Source organism: Coturnix japonica, chromosome 4, assembly GCF_001577835.2.
Source record: "Coturnix japonica isolate 7356 chromosome 4, Coturnix japonica 2.1, whole genome shotgun sequence".
NCBI classification, from domain to species: domain Eukaryota; kingdom Metazoa; phylum Chordata; class Aves; order Galliformes; family Phasianidae; genus Coturnix; species Coturnix japonica.
In genome coordinates this window covers 22187597-22206961 of record NC_029519.1, presented here as the reverse complement: position 1 = coordinate 22206961, position 19365 = coordinate 22187597, and the positions used below count along the sequence as shown (strand labels likewise).

The 19365-nt window shown below is 39.6% G+C and overlaps 1 protein-coding gene and 1 long non-coding RNA gene across 9 annotated transcripts in view; one reads left to right on the top strand and one right to left on the bottom strand.

The window, feature by feature from the left end:
• CLCN3 (chloride voltage-gated channel 3) overlaps positions 1-19365 on the top strand; it is a 56337-nt gene that overhangs the window by 10962 nt on the left and 26010 nt on the right. Inside the window, exon 1 of one of the 8 annotated variants that reach the window (XM_015860861.2) lies at positions 11940-12133. The exons of 6 other annotated variants lie outside the window; for them this stretch is intronic. In XM_015860861.2, coding sequence (XP_015716347.1) covers positions 12055-12133 — 79 coding nt within the window. In that variant the 5' untranslated portion in view covers positions 11940-12054. Of the gene's footprint in view, positions 1-11939; positions 12134-19365 lie in introns of those variants that run through there. One more of the 8 variants, XM_015860863.1, reaches the window with a different exon arrangement.
• Positions 10-11862, bottom strand: LOC116653406. Its single transcript, XR_004307165.1, has 2 exons — positions 11728-11862; positions 10-268 (listed from the first exon to the last, which is right to left on the bottom strand). It is a non-coding gene; the product is annotated as an uncharacterized LOC116653406 (long non-coding RNA).

Here is a 19365-nt window from a genome sequence, read left to right as displayed (position 1 = left end):
TTTCATAACTACTCAAAATTTCCTTTTAATCTCTCCTTCAGAGAGATTCTTGCTTGACAGTTGCATTGTATGGAACTACTTCTGGTGTAAGGCAGATATTAACTTCTGGCAAATGGCAAAATCCTTGTCAAGTAGGGGAAAAGTGACTGTTCTGCAGCTACCTGGTTTGCTTAGCTGTAAGAGGGTTCTGAGATGTTACTGTCTTCAATATTTCTTTTTGAGCGGAAATCAACAGGTAAATCTGTTTCTGCTTGATTCAGCTTCATATCTGCAAAACAGAGGCAAAAACTTTATAAGCAAAGGTGTTAGGGGCAGTGGAAAGCGCCATGATTTTATTTTCACTTTGAGTTGGTGAAAAGTTGCGAAGAAAAGAGTATTGGTAGTAACACTGAAGTTGTACAAAGAGGAAAGATCTGAGAAGCTCTGCCTTTTTATTTTAAATAGATTAGTTACTGGAGTGAAAGCTTTAACATTCTCACAGCAATGATCAAAGAGAAGAATATAAAGTAGGGAAAGGAAGTAATTTCTGATAAACGTAATTAATTTAGTTAAATATATGCTCTTGTCTTTTCCTCTTGTTCAATGTAAAATTGAACTCAACCACTTGTTTTATTTTTTATATCACCCTTTCTTCTCCAATTAACACTGTTGTGTTCCTGCTCCACAAGCTATTTCCTCTTTGCTGTACTTAGCACTTTGATGTTGCCATTATACCTGAGTGTTGTTGTAGTGTTGCAAGCATCCTTCTCATCCATCTTCTTTAGATGTGATCAGGTGTTTCTTGAATGTGCAGTTATTTTACTTGTATGCTGATGCAAGTATGAAAAGGCTTGACACACTCTATATGCATAAGAATTCCATCTACTAAATTACTTGGAAACATATCAGCATTAGGAAGTCAAGTACTTGATAATTATAAATAATAAGTGAACAGTTGTCTTCTTTTGTGTACTGCATATATGTCTATTTTAATAATGTGAATGCCTTGCTTGTTTAATGTGATACTTCTACACAGAAAGTCTGAAACTACTGTGATTATTATTTATATAAATCCTCTGGATCATTTCAAACTTTAATGAGAAGTGTAATTCAGTAGAATAAATAATTTCAAAGCCAATATTCTGCCCCTTACTTGCTGTAAAATAATATCCATAAATTGAAATAGGCAGATGAGGTGATAGTTTTGTTTGCACCATCAAAAGCAACGTTAATTGCTTTGTATGCTAACAGTTCTTATCTTATTGTGATACTGGAGTGTTGGACTGTGCACTAAAATGTAAATATTAATGTATTTTCTTTACTGGAATTGAATTTTTTTTCTAATGGCATACCTGCTTGCCACAGTTCCGGTCATATAGCAAGATGTTGCAGTAGTAATAGGCACTGTACCTAAATGAATAGTGATTTATCTTTATGCATGGAAAATGTTTTCTAGGGAGTATAAAACAGTAAACAGCAGTAAATCAGAATCTGTTGTAAATTTTCCTTTCAGGGATTTAAGAACCCCTCCAAGAAAAGCTTTAAGTAAATGCAGGAAATTAGTGCTTGTGGTTATCATTCCTTAGGTTTCTAAACATGTAAGGTGTTTCTTCTGTATGTTTTTAATTCAGCAAATCACATTGACAAGACTGAGCAAGCACTTCAGTGATGGACCACGTGTCTTTTTAATTTTTTTTTTTAATTTTTTTTCCTCTGTATTTCTTCATTACTGACTTTGGCAGCAGCTGTTTTTTTTGAGGCTTTTGGTTTTTTTTTTTTTAGTGTTTTGTTACATTCTCTCATTCTTTAATCTTCCTGTTATTAATGTATTTTTGTTCTGTTGAATCATAGTGCAGATGAGTTCATCACACAGGGACTGGCTTTTTCTGCTAACTGGAGCATCTCATGCTTCTCAGCACTACAAACCCTGCAGCATGCACATACAGCCCCTAGGTCTAGTGTTGTGTTTTAGCTGATGAACCCTGCCAAAATCCCCAGCCCAATTTAGATCTATATTTTGGTTGTATATTAAGTCTGTAGGTCTGAAAGAATCTGTGAGCCTGGTTTCTTTGCAACTTCTTGAACATGGCAGTAGTGTATTTCTACTTAAAAGGATTGTGAAGTAATAGAGGTAAATTGATGGCTGCGTTGCTACAGAAAATAAGCTTGGAGTACATATGACCCTAGAGTACAGGCAAATATTTACCCTACTCGGAGAAGTTATTGTGGACAATGAAGCATTCATCATAATTTCACAGTCGATGTAATAAAATACAGATTGATAGATTTTTTTTTTTAAAAAGAAGTCTGTGCAACAAGGGAAAAATACTGGACTAAGAAATTCTTTTTCACCTGGTGATCACTGAACCATAAACTACATGTACATTGTGACATAAGAAAAGCGAACAATGTGGAATTTCTAAATCAATTGTAGCCTTCTCCTTCATTGTTCGTAGGGTAATAAGTTAATGGAACAAGCCTCTCCATTACGCTTGGTAAGTCCTTCGGCTGTCAGGACAGTATTTCAGTAATGCCTGCTTAGTACTGCTATTCACAGTGACAGTCACACTTAGCTGTAACTTACAAAGCCAGTGAGGCTGTTAGTCAGTGGTGAAGGCATGTGGAAATGGGATAATATTGGGAAAGGATACTAATGATATATTCTACTTGTCTCATGTGGAAAATTCCTTTATGTTATATAGGCCTAAACATGTGAACATTAGGAAGTAGTCTTCAGAAAGGCTTAGCACCTAAACTTGTGGGTATCTTTATTAATACTTCATTGACAGAGATGTGCCTTTTTTTTAGTGTCACTTCTTTTCTTAAGTTTGAATGGTTTTATGTAGTTCTGTGTGGGAGATTGACTGCTGATGTTTTACAACAATCCTGTTTCTCTTCATGCCATCTGAAATTATGTATGTTAACTATCCTTTGCTATGTCATCTGAGAAAAATACAGAAGATAGCAAGGCAGGGGGCTTGGAATTTAATGATCTTTAAGGTCCCTTCCAGCCTAAGCCATTCTGCAGTATTGCTGTATGTGTCTACATGTATAGCAATCATATCATAATTACATGCATTGTTCATTGTGTACCTGTTACGTTATGCAGTAGCTGTTACATTTGCATAAATTTCAGACTTAGCAGCATTATGGAAAAGAAATAGACATAGTGGAATGATACAAGGAGATCTATAGTATGTAGTTAAAAAATTATTCTAATGTAGTTTAATTTTTGATCATTTCACTGTCTCTAAGCAGAAGTAAAATTTCCAGAACAAGAATGTTTTGCCTGATTTCTGTTTTAACTGGTAGATACGTTAGGGGATGAAATGTTCTTTTTCTTGCAGCATAGGCTTCCCTTGCCTTTCTTTAAAATCTGACAGGCTCAATTGTTGGCCGCTGTCTGAGCCTGAAGATTGTGTGTTAGTTCTTTTTTTTCTTTTTCCTTTTATGACTCTGATTTCAACAACCAGCAAAGTGAAGCTGAGAGGTTTCCATGGCTTTTCTCAGAACTGAGATTCATTTATATGATGTAAGAGAAGACTACTTCAATTTTAACTGTTGCTGAAGCATAAGACAAATTCAGCACGAAGGTGGATTTTTGTAATGTTGTCAGACAACAGTTTTTTTCAAGGCACTGACTCAAATCAGTGAAATGATTATGTAAACTGAAAATGGTTTACAAACAAGTGATCTTGCTGGTATTTACATGTATAGATACTTTGATCTGTCTGTGGGAATCTGCATCCTGAGTGAGCTTGGATCTCTTTACAGTAGAGACGATGCTTTTTGCTTCAGCTGAAGAAAGAACTGAGTTGCTTGTATTGTGAGTTCAGTGTGAAGACAGTTTACAGTCTGACATATGGTGTTAACGTAAAATTGGCAATAGTTAACCTTAATATGACAACCCGTAAACTGGTAATTCAAAAGCTGCTGCTAGAGTCGCTCGTATCTGCTTGCAGCAATAGCAGCACCACTGCTGAAGATCATAATAATCTGCCAGCAGGTAATAATGCTAAACACTGCAGACACCCTAAACTGTCCTTACCTATGAGCTGGCGTCCTTTGCCTAAGGTCAAAGACCAAAGAACTCAATTTTTAGCCTCCTAAAGGAGCTTTAACCAACAGCACTGAAATGTGGTATAGTCAGCTACCATAGTCATTATCTGAGGAACAGAATGTAATCTTCAGCAAGTACAGGTATTTCTATATAAAAAGAAAATACTATCATACAAGTGGTTAAATGTTCAAAAAAAATCTAGAGATTGTTTACTTTTCCAACAACACATGGATGCATATTCTCTTTTCTACTTGGCAATCACCATTTATAAAGAATACAAAGAAAAAGAACTCTTCCATTAATTACTTCAATCTCATTATGTTCTTCGCACAGGAAAATTTTGTTAACTGTTTATTTTTGTTAGCCACCACTGATGCAATCAAAGTCTTCAAAGTCATTTTGCGCCATCGACATGGTTTGTTTTCTGTACACAATGTATAAAACTGACTTTGACATACCTCTTTTGAAATTATATACAACCTGTTTTCCAAATAGTAATATTTTCATTAAAAGGCTCACTGTACTTCTTAGGTAGGGATTATATTTGCTCTCACATGATTCCATACAGAAGGGAGCGTGGATTAATTTGTACCTATCATAACAGCAAGTATGAGATACAGCTGGTTTCTTTGAAATAGATAAATGTGCAGTTAACGCTTATCTACCTTTTACCTATCTAATTGTATTGAGAGCTGCAGACTTTTTGCCTGTACTTCCTATTTATAATGAGGCTGAAAACAGGATATCTAATGAGATAGAACCATGCTTTCTTTTACCTTTTTTGCTGATAACACATTAAGTTAACTCTGTTCATCTGTCTAGAACACAAGTGTTGCAGGTGTTATTGGGGATTCGGGCTGTGGTGTGGCAGGACAGGGCAACACACAAGTAGCCATGCATTATGTTTACATGGGTAGCTAGCTACTTAACACAGTTCTTCCTTTCAGGGCTTCAAAAGTCCCTGGCAGAAAGCAGTAACAGAAAAGTTAACTGGAAGATACTTGGGTTAAAGGGAAAAGAGGTTGATGGGGTGGGGAGAGAGGGGAGATCTTAGTTATTGGATGTGTGAGTTGTAAGTGTTTGAAGTATCTTTTGCATCTTACCCATTCATTGTCATGGTGATTTTTCCTTAATTCAAATGTCATGCCTTGAAGTTGATCCTTAAGATTTTTTTAATTATGAAATACAGTGCCTACTATGATCTGTTACTTTGTTTAGTGTGATTATTGTCTGTGTGATTATTATATTGTTATAGTGTGATTATTGTCTTTTTTTTATCATGATTATTCTCCAAAATGAAAAATCACTTAATCCTTTTCTAGTTGAACAGCCTGCAGTAGTTTTTCAGCATTAGTATAGGTTTCCACTATAGTTAAGGACTTACTGTGCTTCTTAGGTAAGGAACATACTTTGTTTTACTACAGCTTTAATGACCTTTTATTCATTTCACCATTGCTTTGTTCTCTTGGATCAGTTAAAGGATGTAGATATGGTTTTAACCAAGTCAGTGTCAGACTCCAGTGTTTTCTACATAGGAGAATATTTGTGCTTACTAGCCCATTAATAACTGTTACTTGCAGCTTTTCATGTGCATGGATGGCACTGAGATGTTACACTCACACACTTACACTGTTATCAGTGTATCTCTGATATGCAAGAGCAGCTATACAGAGTCAAACCACAGGCTAACTTAGCTTAGCATCCTGTCTGAGAGAGATCCAAAGTACATAAGGAAGAGTTCAAACAGTATGAGAGTGCTCCTTCCTCTCTCCGAGTGCTTGTACAGCAGTCCTGTTTGGCTGAGGGCCTTTCTATACCTAGTGGTGGTTTCTAGGCTTTTAGTCCTTATCAGGGGATCTTTTTTTCCACTGACTTCTTTTTGTAAGGTAGTTCTTTAGCATGCACACCATCCTTTGACGAGTTTCAACATTTTATGTTGAAAACCATCACCTTTCTTTATTTGGAGTGTAAATCCAGGTATAAATACTGCTGAGGACAGCTGCAACTTCCAGAGTCTTGGCTTGGCTAGGCTAACACAGACTATGCATTAACACAGACTGACACAGGCTTCATCACTCACCCCTGTACAACCTGACTGCTTAAACTATTCATTCTGTTGATAGTTGAAGCTACAGAAAACCTTTTACTGAGACATAGGGTTTTTAAGGGATGTTATGAAGCACACTGAAATGAAACTGATGTTGATATAAGATGTTTGGTATGAAACTGGAACAAGGTGACCTGAAACTAGGATGACTTGATTGTCCTGCTGAATACTTGCACTGTGATAAGGGCTATTATCTGTTGGCACGGGGGTTAGCACATGGATGGCATGGTCCTCCTCACTCTTTTAAGGGGACAGAGAGGAAAGAATTGTAAATTAAAACCCCGTGTCTTCCACCAAAAAGAACCACATTAAAGCGATCATTTAATTGGGGTAATTCAGCGAGCAGTGTATTAATCACCACTGTGAAATATCCCAACCAGTTGTAACTTATGTTTATATACTTGTTAGGAAAGAATTGTTGTCTTTGCCTTCTCTTTATAGTGCTCTTGATCCTCCTGTGTTGTATCTCTTATTAGAGAAGATGGTTAAAAATAAGTTAAAACTGTTTTCCATTGCTACTTACTTTCTTATCTATTCTCTTACCTCTGTTCTAGATTTTGGTTTGCTTGGCTGGACCTTGCAGCTATCTCATGCTTTGAATCATTCTTATTACCGTTTTCTGAACCTTTTCCAATATCTCTAAGGAAGGGATCAGGCCTTCACAGAGCATTTGGAAGATAGACATGTTGTGGAAATAAAGTAGAAGGTCAGTTTTACTCTGACTTCTACTGGGTGTTCAGTTCATAATTTCATGAAATTCAATTGTGCCTGGCAGAGTGTAGTATTCTTTTTAACAAAACTGGTGTTGATACTGCATCTGTGTTCATACAGCTTATGTATGGATGGATAAGATAGAAGTGAGCTTAATATATATATGTGGCACAACTAGGGAGCTGTATGCCTGATGGTGCAACTCAAATGTAGAAATCAAACTGCCAGATGAAAGTACTGACCAAAAGTAAACAACCCTAAAGCAGAAAAAGCAGTGTAGCAGATAAAGCCAATATCTTTGCATGCACTTAGGTAAGAGGAAAAATGATTTTAGTAGCAGAGTTTGCACTGTGCCTATAGGAGGGGAAATGAAAATACAGAAAGCTTCTAAGCTGGTCAGGCCATCTTCTAACTGGTGAGTTGTAATTGCATGTTTAGCAGATTGAAATGTGAAGAAGGGAAGTGTCCTACTGCTTTTTCACCTTTATGTTTTCTTATCTTTGCCTATCTTGTAGAGGAAAAGAACCTAAAAAAAAAAAGATAGGAAATAGCTATTTGCTAAGAAACTCAGAAATTGAAAGCAACTTGTTCTTATGTATGCAGAACATAGCATGCTTTCATTTCAAAATCTTCCTTGCATGATTAGTACAGTAGAAGTAGATATTTTTTACTGGGAATGTAATGCTGACCAATTCAAAGAAACAGAACAAACAAAAATAAAGTCTTATGGCTGATAGCTCTATATAATCTGATCACAAGGCTTTTCTTCCCTAGTCACTGGGGTATAGACTGTGAAAAGTGTGATGGACAAACCTGAAAAGAAGTGTAAAGAAACCTGAAGAGAAGAGGTTTTTTTGGTTTTTTTTTTGAGGTGGAGAGTCAAAGCAGTTTGTAGGGACTGAAGGCTTATTTTTTTGTATGTTTTATTTTTGGTGTTACGTGTTAACATTGCACCATGTCTTCATTATTTGACCTTTTTAAAATCTGTTTCTTTCTTGCACTCTAACATTTTGCCTGGCAACGGGGAGCCTTTGCTCATATTTCCGTGACATGCAGTGAAGTTCAGCTGTCCTAAGAGGGAAATCAATCTCAGAATTCATTATACAATGTGCTTGCGGCTGTATGACCTGTTTTACTGCATTGTTTGCTAGTTGGGTTTGACAACAAGTTATCTCTTGTGTCTGGCCAGTGGCAAAAAGCACCACTGGAAGTTACACCATGTTGTAAAGGCATAATTCAGGAACCTGTGATTGGCCAATGAGGAAGCAAGCTTGTTAGGCTCAGTCCTGGGATAAAATGTTCTCTGCTGGGTGAAAAGATGGTGAGAAGGATTAAATAACAAATATGTAACAATCAAGTAATTATGAAAAAATGAAAGCTAAATTAAGATGACAAATGATTTTCTTTCTGTATAATAAAATGCAAATAGAATAAAACCTGGAATGTATTACCACTGAACACATTCGCTTCCTTGACTCCTGTTTCGTTGAAGCCCCATCTGCCTTTAAGAATGTAGCAGGATATGTATTAAATTTGCATTTCCATTATGTTTGGTCTTAAATTTTCCTGCCCTGGTTTGGCTCTCACTGAGGCTTTTGATGAGGGGGCAGTGGAAACTAACAGTTTTGTATATTGTGGCTTGATATCAAGCTGGGGAGCCTTTTGCTAATACTGTTGTGATTGAGCACTTGTTTTATATTTATTATAATATATAATATTTTCTATAATATAATATTATAATACATAATATTTATTTATATTATGATTCTATCTTTAAGTTATTTTACCCTGGACCTGTCTGGGGACCAGGAAGGCCATTTTTACTTCTTGTATCGTCTTTAGCTTTCCTCCTGTTGTCCTTGTGTGACCCAGATAAGAAAGCTTCATGGTTTTGTACAGAATGAACACAGACTGAGGGGGCTGCAGGATCAGTACACTGAGAAGAGTTAGGTAAAAGGAGACATCAAGATGACAGAGTGAATCAGTCTGGGCTAGATTGGTCACATGGACTGAGAAAAGGGTAAATGAAAGAGGACATTAGAAACGGGGCAGGAGGATAAAGTAGGAAGGGAAAGGAATGGAAAGAAAAAGAATGGGAAACAGTAGGGTTTGAGACACCTGTTATAAGTGGATGCTTTCATATGTGACTGTGAACTGAGGGTGTATATGGATTACATTCATTTCAAAATGGTGTGAAGAGTAGCTGTTTTGTGAGATAGCTCTTGTTTAGCATTTTCAAGATAACAATATCTTTTAGCTGTTGAAGGAGAAGCTTTTGTTTTGAGCAATAGGGAAGAAAATGGCAGCAGAGTCACTGAAATCTTTTGCCTTGGTCACACTGACATTTGTAATTATCTGGCACATTTTTGTTGCCTCTTGTTATTTAAAATCAGTATTGCCCATCTTAAACTGTGTATTTGATAAAAGACCCTATTTTGATTTTCATTACCTGATGCTATGAAATTACTTGCTCTGTAATCAGAACAAATCACATAATTGAGGGAACAGAAAATGTTTGCTTTACGTGTAGCAAGGTGTTTAGCTGACTTAATCTCAGCTTACTTCTTAATATGATCTGGTGGAATAATGCTTCACAATTAAGATTCTCTCTCTCCAGCCTTGGCTACAGTGGCTTTTGTATCTTTGCAATACTTCCATTCTTTCTATCAGCCTTGGTCTGTCATATGAAAACACCTTTTCCTGGGTCAGTTTGATCTGGGAAGCCTCTAACTCATTTGTATGTATTCAGATCCTGTATCTTATGTGTGTTTTTTCTCTCTCTTCTTAAGAGGGAAGGAAAAAGTGAGGAGGAGGAGGATTAAGGCAATTTTCTTCATTCTCAGTGTATTTTAAAGGTGTGTCATCCAAATACGTTGTGATATTTCTAGAACAATGGACTTAAAGCTCTTGTCTGTGAAGATTGATGTATCCAAATGATGTTTAACGATAATATGTGCCTGTTGAGAACAATAGAAGCACTCGGGTGTATAAAGTTATTTGAGCAAGGAGGATTTCTGGGTTAGAGGCCTTAGTGAATAATTGTTGTGATGAAATCTCTTTGGAGCAAGCTGCCCTATGAACCTGCTACTCTGGGTCCCAGATACTCCCTTTTAAGGGGTCTCAGTCTTTGAAAATAAGGCGATTGTAAAACTAAACGTATGCTTTGCAAGAAGTGCTCCTAATGTTATGTACTCCAAAATACTTAGTCAATTACAGGCACCATTTCAGTAACTTCAATTCTGGATTTTGCTGGACTTCCCAACAGGAATAACTGATGCACTTTTTCAAACCAGTCAGGGAAAGAATATTTTGGAAGTATTAAATTGTATGGACTTACAAAACTGGGGAAGAAAACAGGCTGTCTTACTTAGATCAGGGCAACTTGCATAATATCTTTTTCTTTTTTGCTTTGTTGTTTTCTTAAAAAAAAAAACACCTTTCATTGTGGTGTAGGGAATGGAATGATACCTGATGTAGTGGTTGTAGACAGTGAGAGCACAGGCTGCTGGCAACTGAGAAGGGAAAATGGCTGTTCTGCTTTAACACTATATAGAGAACTGTATTCAGCAGCTTATCTACAAGCAGTGACCTTGAAAGAGCTTTTGCAAGTTAATATTAGGTGGGGTCTAAAAAATGTATGAAGCAAGTACAGAATTGTATCAGTTTTATGTTGAAGACGTTGCCATTATTTTCCCCCTTATCTCAAGTTTATCAGATACAACTTCCAGCTGGTTGCATCCCCTATCTTTTCCAGTTTGATCTGGATTTTAGAATTCTGTGGAAATATTAGCTGTGTTTCAGGGCACTGAATGAGTTTAAGTTAACAGGCTGGCCATTGCTCTGCTCAAATGCCTTCCTGTGGTCCGTTCAGAGGCCTTTGGTAGCAGTATCTTAAACTAGCTGTGATCTTCCAGACTGTGTTATGAGTTATTTGTAACCCTTATTTCGTATTTTCTCCAGTGTGGAGTTGAATGTATAGTGTTGTCTACTGCTATCAACATATTGTAAATGCACTGACAGCTCATTCTGTAAGGGTTCTTTTTTCAGATTACAAACACTGTAGTTTTCCTGCTGTGATTGACTTTTTAGTAGAGCCTTATAATAGGATTACTGACTCTTTCTAGTTACTGTTGAGATATGGAACTGTGAATGTGCGAGGAGTTCTTGCACTTGTAGATCAAAGTCATGTTGATCATTTAGAGTTGAGAGGTGCCTTTACTCTGAAAACCTGGGCATCTTCTGTGGTGCCAGAGGTGGTGCCAGTGGAAATGGGGTAGCACTGGAGCTGCCTGTCATCTGCACATGCACTTCCTCCATTAAAAATAACACACCGTTATGTTTTTTTTTCTCTCTGCAATGTTCAGGCTGAAAATAAATGATTCTACAGAGCAGTTCAGCTATCAGCTGATCAGCATTTCCCCGCTGTGGATTTCATGTCACGTTACTCTTTGAAAGCAAATCCTTAAATATTTGCTTTGAATACCGAGGGAACAGAAGCAAAATATTTAAAAATGTGTACAAACCGAATGGTGTTTTTGTGATAGGAAAAATAGCTGTTGTACAGTTGGTTAAGGATGTGCTGTGCCTTACGATATGTGTGTATGCATTGCTTGCAGGACTTGGATTCTGCCCAGGCTGTGGCAGTGAGGGTGTTACTGGGTGTCAGGCACACAGTTGTGTTTAGCACACGTGGGTTGGTGCCAGTTTTGTGCCTGGGATTTTTATGGGACTTGGAGCGCTTTGTCATCGCGTAGTGTAATGTTGCTTGAGCACCAGCTTGTGTTTGTTATAATGGTGGTGTTGTTGGCATGTGTTTCTTTGGCCTTGGATCTTTTTAACATGAACATGTGTGTTGCAGTGATGTAATTACCTGAACAGTCATCCCAAAGCATTGACAGAGACCAGACCGTCCTGGCTGGGTATATGGTGGCCTGGCTTTGGTGATCTGCTCTTATGATAAAACCTTAAGTTTTGTTTCTCGGCGTTCATCGTTGTCGTATTTGAGGGCGCGGCACCTGCGGGCCCAGGTAACGGGTGGCGGCGGCGGCGCTTCCCGCTGACGTCAGGCGGGCGGGGCAGGGCCGGCCGCTGCGCCGAGACGACGGCGAGTGGGTCGGGCCCGGCCGACATGGCAGCGGGGCTGCGCTGAGCGGCAGGCGGCCCTTCCGTCGGCGGGCGGGAGCAGCTCCTCGCCTCCATGGATGCCTCTTCCGACCCGTACTTGCCCTACGATGGCGGGGGAGACGGCATTCCTCTCCGGGAGCTGCATAAACGAGGTACGGGGCGGCTGAGTGCGGCGGGTTCCGGTCGCGGCCGGCCGCTACTGCCGGGAGGAGGTACTCGGGTCTGGCGAGCGCCGGCGCTGCCCGGCGGACACGGCTCCGTCCTCGGCCGTTCGTTCCGGCCCTTCTGTGCGCTGATTAGCGAAGCCATCTCGTCGCACAGAGCGGAGCTGTGGCTGCGACTGGCCATATCAGCGAGAGCGCATTGACTCATCTGTCTCGGGCCCTCCGATCGCCGAAACGCAGCGCTTGTGTCTGGCTCTGAAATTGCCCTGCCCTACGTGCTTGTAGGCTCGACTCTTCGGTGGCGTCTCTGATAACGTGAAAAGAAAGCTGTGCGGGTTGCAGCATGTCAGTTGAGCTGATGGTGCTGAGCTCTTATGGAAACGGAGCTTGTGGGTGTTCCTCACGCTGTTGCTTGGCCAGGAAGCCGATTAGCAGCAAGCCGGTGTTAGCAGTGCCTAGAGAAATCCTCTTGTGAGCTCACCTTTTGTTTCTTACTGCGCACTTGAAGCAGAATACGTTTCTTAAATATTTGGTTTTGTTGTGGTGAGAAGCTGCAGTAAGGATGACTTACAGTTACGTCTTCAAATTCTGATGGCTCCTTTTTCAGTCGGACTTGTCAGCTAAGCCATTCTGTTTGAGAACATTGCGTTTCTTGCTATAGCTTTGTTTAAATTAGCTGATCCAAAATCAGGAAGAGATCAACATTTGTGTGTGTTGGCAGTGGCGTTAGAAAGGAGGTAGGCTGAGAACAAAGATGCGTTTCTCACAGATTAATAGTTTTCCCTGTACTTCAGTGTATCATTATATCTTTCCTTTTAAATTCATATTTCTGTATGTAAATTAGGTCACACTTGAACTGCATCTTGTATTTCTGTGGTTTAGTACATCAGATAATGGGCTGTTGCTTTGTTACAATTCTTACCTTGCTTGCTGGCATATGCTCAGAATTGTGAACAAGTTCTGAGAAGGTTCACAGTACTCTTAGAGTAGCAGATTTTAGCCTTGTACAACCACTCAGTATCCTCTGCCCAGACCATAACTGTCTTGCAGGTTCTGGATCATTTTTTGACATCAAATTTTAGAATCACTTCTGAGAAATTGAGTATGGTCTTTTCCCAAAATGTTCACAAGGTGTTAATTAGATTTGTTTTGATTGGTGGACAGGAAAAGGAGTTGGCTGTACATGTTGAGAGTACTCAAGATGAATGAATGTAGGTAACTGCAAAACACATTATTACACTTGGAAGCTCTGCAGATTATAGTTTAAGGTTGAAATGTAATCTGGCATCTAAATAGTGCCTGGCTTCTAAGTAGTCAACAAGTTCTGTAATGAAAACAGCTGGGGACCGGACTGAGCGTTCATGTCTTGGTGACGTTGTTAGGTGCCAGCAGGAGAACTGCCCGTTGTGATGTGTCACTTTCTGCAGTTTCATTGAATTCTCTTAAGGCTTATACTTCTAATATTCTAATACAGTATTGCAAAACTAGCCTTACTGGTGCTCTTCTGTTTGTTATAGCAAACAGAACTCCATAATTGTCATTGTTGCCATAATTTCTTGCAAATCTTAATTTGTCAGGTGCATGTGACTCATAAGATCTGGAGAATCAATTTTCTTACAGTTTGTGCAACAGACTTCATTAAAACTTGCTTGTACTTCCTGCTGTTCTATAATACCACAGTAATTCTTGTTACTGTCTTTTAGCTGCCTAAGCAAGGCTTAAAATGCCAACAGGTAAAACCAGAGACATAAAGTGTTCTTAACGTCTCTTTATATTATAAAATCTGTGAATCTGGAATGGGCCACTACCAAAGTGTTTTTCCTTGTGTAGTTCTCTGAGCATTGAGTAAGAAGCTGGGAGAAAATGGACAGATACGTAGAGAGAACAAGCCTAGTTGTTCAAGCATGTGGGATTTTTTCCTATATTGTCAGGATGTGAATACTTGAGTCCTGCAGCGTAACGTTCATGTCTTGCAGAACTGCTTTGTAACAGCAAAGCATTTGTTGCACTAATTGACTGCAGTGGCTCACTCACAATGCTGCACCTCAACCATGATGAAATGACTGTTTAACTCACTAAGGGACTGAAAGATTTAATTAACAGACTTTGCTAACATTTGATGAAGTAAAATGCAACATATTATTATGGCTGACCCATTGATTTGCATTAGGAAGATAATTTTTTGTTTGTTTTCTTAGCGAAAATATGCCATAAATATAAAATATGAGGATTCTTAGAATATGTGTTTATTAGTTGTTTATCTTTTCCTAAAGGAGCAAGTAGTAAATGGGAGAGGGTAAAACAACAACAGCAAAAACACTGACACAACAATGTATATTACTGGATACTTTGTATCTGGACTCCCATTCACTTGTTCTGTCTTGATACTTCATGTAGCACTGAGCACCTCAGTCTAGACCTTATTACCCTCCATTGTGTACTGAAATGTGACTGCAGGAACATCATTCTAGTTTCGTCTTTGGTAGTTAAAAGTGCTATTTCTCTCCTTAGAAAGCATTTTGCAGACCTGGTTTGGGTTTGCATAGATGAGAATTAGCTGATGTGCACATTTGCAGAAGAATTTATAATATAACCCACTTACTGTAATATATATTACATAAATATGTTTTTTCATCATGTTACTCAGCTGTTTCCCCTTGGGTGTATTTGTGTTATTCTTCCCATTTAATAGTGCCCAGTAATCAACATCTTGCTTATATTCCAGCCATTCGTGGATGCGTTATATTTCCATCTCCTTTTATTTTTCCCCTTTTCCCCCTTCCTAAATAGACGTTCGCTTTACCATCCTTTAAGAGTTTGAAACATGAGCAGTAGCAGTACATTCCTAGCAGCCAGGCTGTCAATAGTAAAACTTGGAACTCCAGCAAGCTTGAGGGTTGTTAACCTGCTTGAATTTGTTATGTGTACCTAAGCACATTTTTGATTATGGAAGTCCTTAATCCAAACAAATGGAATGCTATGCTGTTAATAAATTGCAATTGAGCCGCTAGCCAGGAGATATTAAAAATATGCATGTGAAGAGCAGCATACCAAGTTACATAGTTTTAGTAATTTTTGTGTCAGACAAAATGACTCACAATGTACTTCATTTGTTGTACACTAAAGATCCAATCATCTCTACGTGAAAGTGGGGGTCACAATATCCCACTGCTCAAAGTTTGCTATTAGCAGTGGGGGAGACCTTTGCCATGTATCAGTGTCTAGAAAGCTAACGAGGAAATCAATATTATGCTCTACTTGGGCCTCAGCATGCCCTGACTTGGAATAATCGTATTAGTGGGATTCTTGGTTTTGTTGCATCCTGTCCTTGCCTTCCAAAGGAAAATCTAAGTAGCTCTTACATACATGGAGCAGCATTTAGAAATCTGATTATCTAAATTTTGGTTGTCTTAATTCTGTTAACTTAGATGCTGGGTAATTTTCTTTTTGTAATGTTTGCTGTAAATAAATTTACATATCTTTATGCTTTTTTTTCTTTTTCCTGCACTGCCCATCTCATTTTTAATCAGTAAAGTTAATAGCATGAGGCTCCCTGTAATGCTTCACTTGCACACCTGAAGTCACTGTTACAACATGGGCTCTACACTCTGTATAATTCAAGGCAAAAGCAATCTGTAATAATAAAGCCTTTTTATTTTTCCTGCATCTAAGAAATGAGAACTGATTCTTCTACGTAAGTTAAAGCCGAAGTTATTTGTATTTTTTTAAATCATGTGATACATATTGAGCAGCATTTTACCACTTTTGCCTGTTTCTCAGATTCCTGTGTGCTTGCAGTGTATCCAGGTCTACAGAAGTCTTTGCTTCACTCTGAGGTGCCCCCATACAACTTTCTTAGCTCCTACTTTATAAAGACCTATTTTTAAACTAGATTTTCTTTTCTCGCAGAAGGAATGTGAGGAGAGGATTATCACTCACCACTTCATAAAGCATTTGGATTGTTTTCCCCTTCTTTCCCTGTCCTTTAAGTCTTGTTCAAAGTTTTTCTATTTTCCTCGTAATTAGATTTGCTGGCTGATTTTTTTTTTTTCCTTCAGCTGCTATATTATAGTCATTTTGTATGAATTTCATTTGTAAAGCAGAGTGCAGTTTGTAGATGGTGAAACACGTGATTTGATGCAGTTTAGGAAATCAGTCTAAAGAGGCTAAAAATTTATAACTATGCAAAGGATAAAGTATTACTTGATTATGAAGACTTAATGGTCAGTGATTATCAGTGGTAGTGAATGATACACTCTGGCACAGAATCATAGAATTGCTCAGGTTAGAAAAGACCTTCAAGATGATTGAGTCCAACCACAACCTAACTATACTACCCTAACTCTAACAACCCTCAGCTAAATCATGTCCCTGAGCACCACATCCAAACAGTTTTTAAACACAATCAGGGATGGTGACTCAACCACCTCCCTGGGGAGCCTATTCCAGTGCTTAACAACCCTTTCTGTTAAGAAGTTCTCCTGATACCCAGCCTAAACTTACCCTTTGCAGCTTGAAGCCATTTCTCCTTGACCTGTCACCGGTAAGAAGAGACCAACCCCGCTCTCGCTGTAAGCACCTTTCAGATATTGAAGAGAGCAATAAATCTCCCCTCAGCCTCCTTTTCCCAGGTGAAACAGCCCCAGTTCCTTCAGTCTCTCCTCACAGGGCATATTCTCCCAGCCCTTCACAGGCTTTGCTGCCCTTCTCTGGACCTGCTCCAGCACCTCCATGTCCTTTCTGTACTGAGGTGCCCAAAACTGAACACAGTACTTGAGGTGAAGCCTCACTGATGCTGAGTACAGGGGCAGGATGACTTCCCTAGTCCTGCTCACCACAACATTCCTGATACAAGGCAGGATGCCATTGGCCTTCTTGGCCACCTGGGCTCACTGCTGGCTCATATTCAGCTGACCGTCCATCAGTAAGTACATCAAGGTCCCTTTCAATCAGGCAGCTTTCCAGACACTCCTCCCCAATCCTGGAGGGTTGCCTGGGGTTGCTGTGAACAAAATGCAGCACCTGACACTTGTACCTATTGAAACTCCTATAGCTTACCTTGGCCTATCGATCTGGTCTATCCAGGTCCCTCTGTAATGCCTTTCTCCCCTTTCTTTCCCAAGGGCAGATCAACACTCCTTTCCAACTTGATGTTGTCTGCAAACTTTCTGAGGGTGTGCTCGATCCCCTCGTTAAGACCACGAATAAAGATGTTAAATAAGAGTGGGCCCAGTACCAAGCCCTGGGGGACACTGCTTGTGACTGGCAGCCAACTGGATTTAACTCCACTGACCGCAACTCTTTGGGCCTGGCCATCCAGCCAGTATTTCACCCAGCGAAGTGTGTGCCCATCCAAACCATGGCCAGCTGGCTTCTCCACAAGGATGTTGTGGGGGACAGTGTCAGAGGCCTTACTGAAGTCTGGGCAAAACACATTGACAGCATGGCATACTGTGCTTCTCATTCTGAAATTCTGAAGTTACTTTCTAACCTGGAAAATGCTTAATGCCTTTTCTTGAGTGATTACTGACAAATTTAAATAAATTGCCATTTGTTTGCTTTTTTTTTCTCCTTTCACTGAAAGCCTTCTATTTTGAAGTCTGAATATGGATAGAGAAAGCAGCTCAGGCAGTCAGATGTACCTTGTGCATACAGATCTTCTTTGTTATAAGTGTAAATGATCCTTATGGTGAGCACTGCACTCAGGACTCTTCCCTGCCTCCATTCCCCTTGCTACTTTATGCCCAAGGACACACGGGTGAAGCGAAGCCTTGGATTAGTATCTGGATTCTGGAAAGATACAGCACCTGCTGATTTTAGCACTCAGCAGGTTTGTATGGGCATGTCAGGGAGGGCTTATTCCAGCCTCTGGTGTAAACTGATTAGCTTCATTTTCACTCACAGCAGTGCATTTTTTCCTCCCTTCACACTGCTTAAAGTAACACAAATGGAACGTGGTGCATGGATGTCAGCCAGAAGGACTGCAGCTGAGCAGAGTACTGTGTAGTTGTGCATCTTCTGGAGAAAGGGATGTGTGAGCTGCAGCAAACTAGTGAATTCTTATTGTAGGTGCTAGCATTAAGTAGATTATAGAGAAACACCTTGGAGGAATTGGGTCCTGTACTTGCTCTGACACTGGTCTCATAATCACAGAACTCCTAGTGTTGAAAGGGACCTCTGAAGGCCATCTAGTCCAACTCCCTTGCAATGCACAGGGACAGCACAGCTACATCAGGCTGCACAGGACCTTATCCAGCCTCGCCTTGAAAGTCTCCAAGGACAGGGCATCAACCACATCACTCGGCAGCCTGTTCCAGTGCCCCAACACCCTCACTGTAAAAGATAAAAATCCTTGTATCTAACCTGAATCTGTTGACAGTGTTTATCTATTGCTTTCACTGTTCTGAAGCCTTTTTAAACAGTCATCTTAGGGGATTTTAATCTCTGTGAAACAGATATTGATGTATGCTGGCTGGGTAATTAATATTGATATCGGAGTTCTGAATTGTTTCCAGCAGAAAGACATAATTAAAATTTAACAAGACCCCAAGTATCTGTTCATGTATTTCAGTGTAACTGGTCTGATAGTTTGTTGCTGTGGAAAAGAGTGAGCCTGTTTACCATTCCCCATCTCTTCTCTCTCCCTCTCTGTTCTTGGCTGAAAGCACAGTATCTTGACTCTAGGTCCGTTTAATGGCAGAATTGTGCTTTTGCCTGCTTAGTTGCATTAGCGTGTTAGATTGGTTTACTGTGCAGACTCATGATGTGACAGCTGATCCAGGGGTGAGAGTGGAAGTGTATGCCCAAGAGTGGGAGGTAGAAATGGGGTGAACAAGATTAGCTCAGCCTTGCTTTATTGCTATGTCCTGAGAGATGTTTCATTTCAGAAAATGCTTTAATAAATAATAGTAGATAATAAATAATAGTCTCGTGCGGGTTGGAAGGGACCTTAGAGATCATCGAGTCCAACCCCCAGGATTCGAGCCTCTGTGTAGCAGAGCGGCACTTCTACCACTTGTGCCACAGGGGGGATTCAAACCTGGGCCTCTGGTGTTGCGAGCGGCACTTCTACCACTGCGCCAAGCTGAGTATTTTGTGGTATGCACTCAGAAGATGTAGATCATATGCTGTGTGGCATATGTAAGGGATCTTAGAATTTATGATAAAGTTTTGGTCTCTTGCTTACCAGCCACTCTCTTGAGTCTGTTCATGTCCAGTTT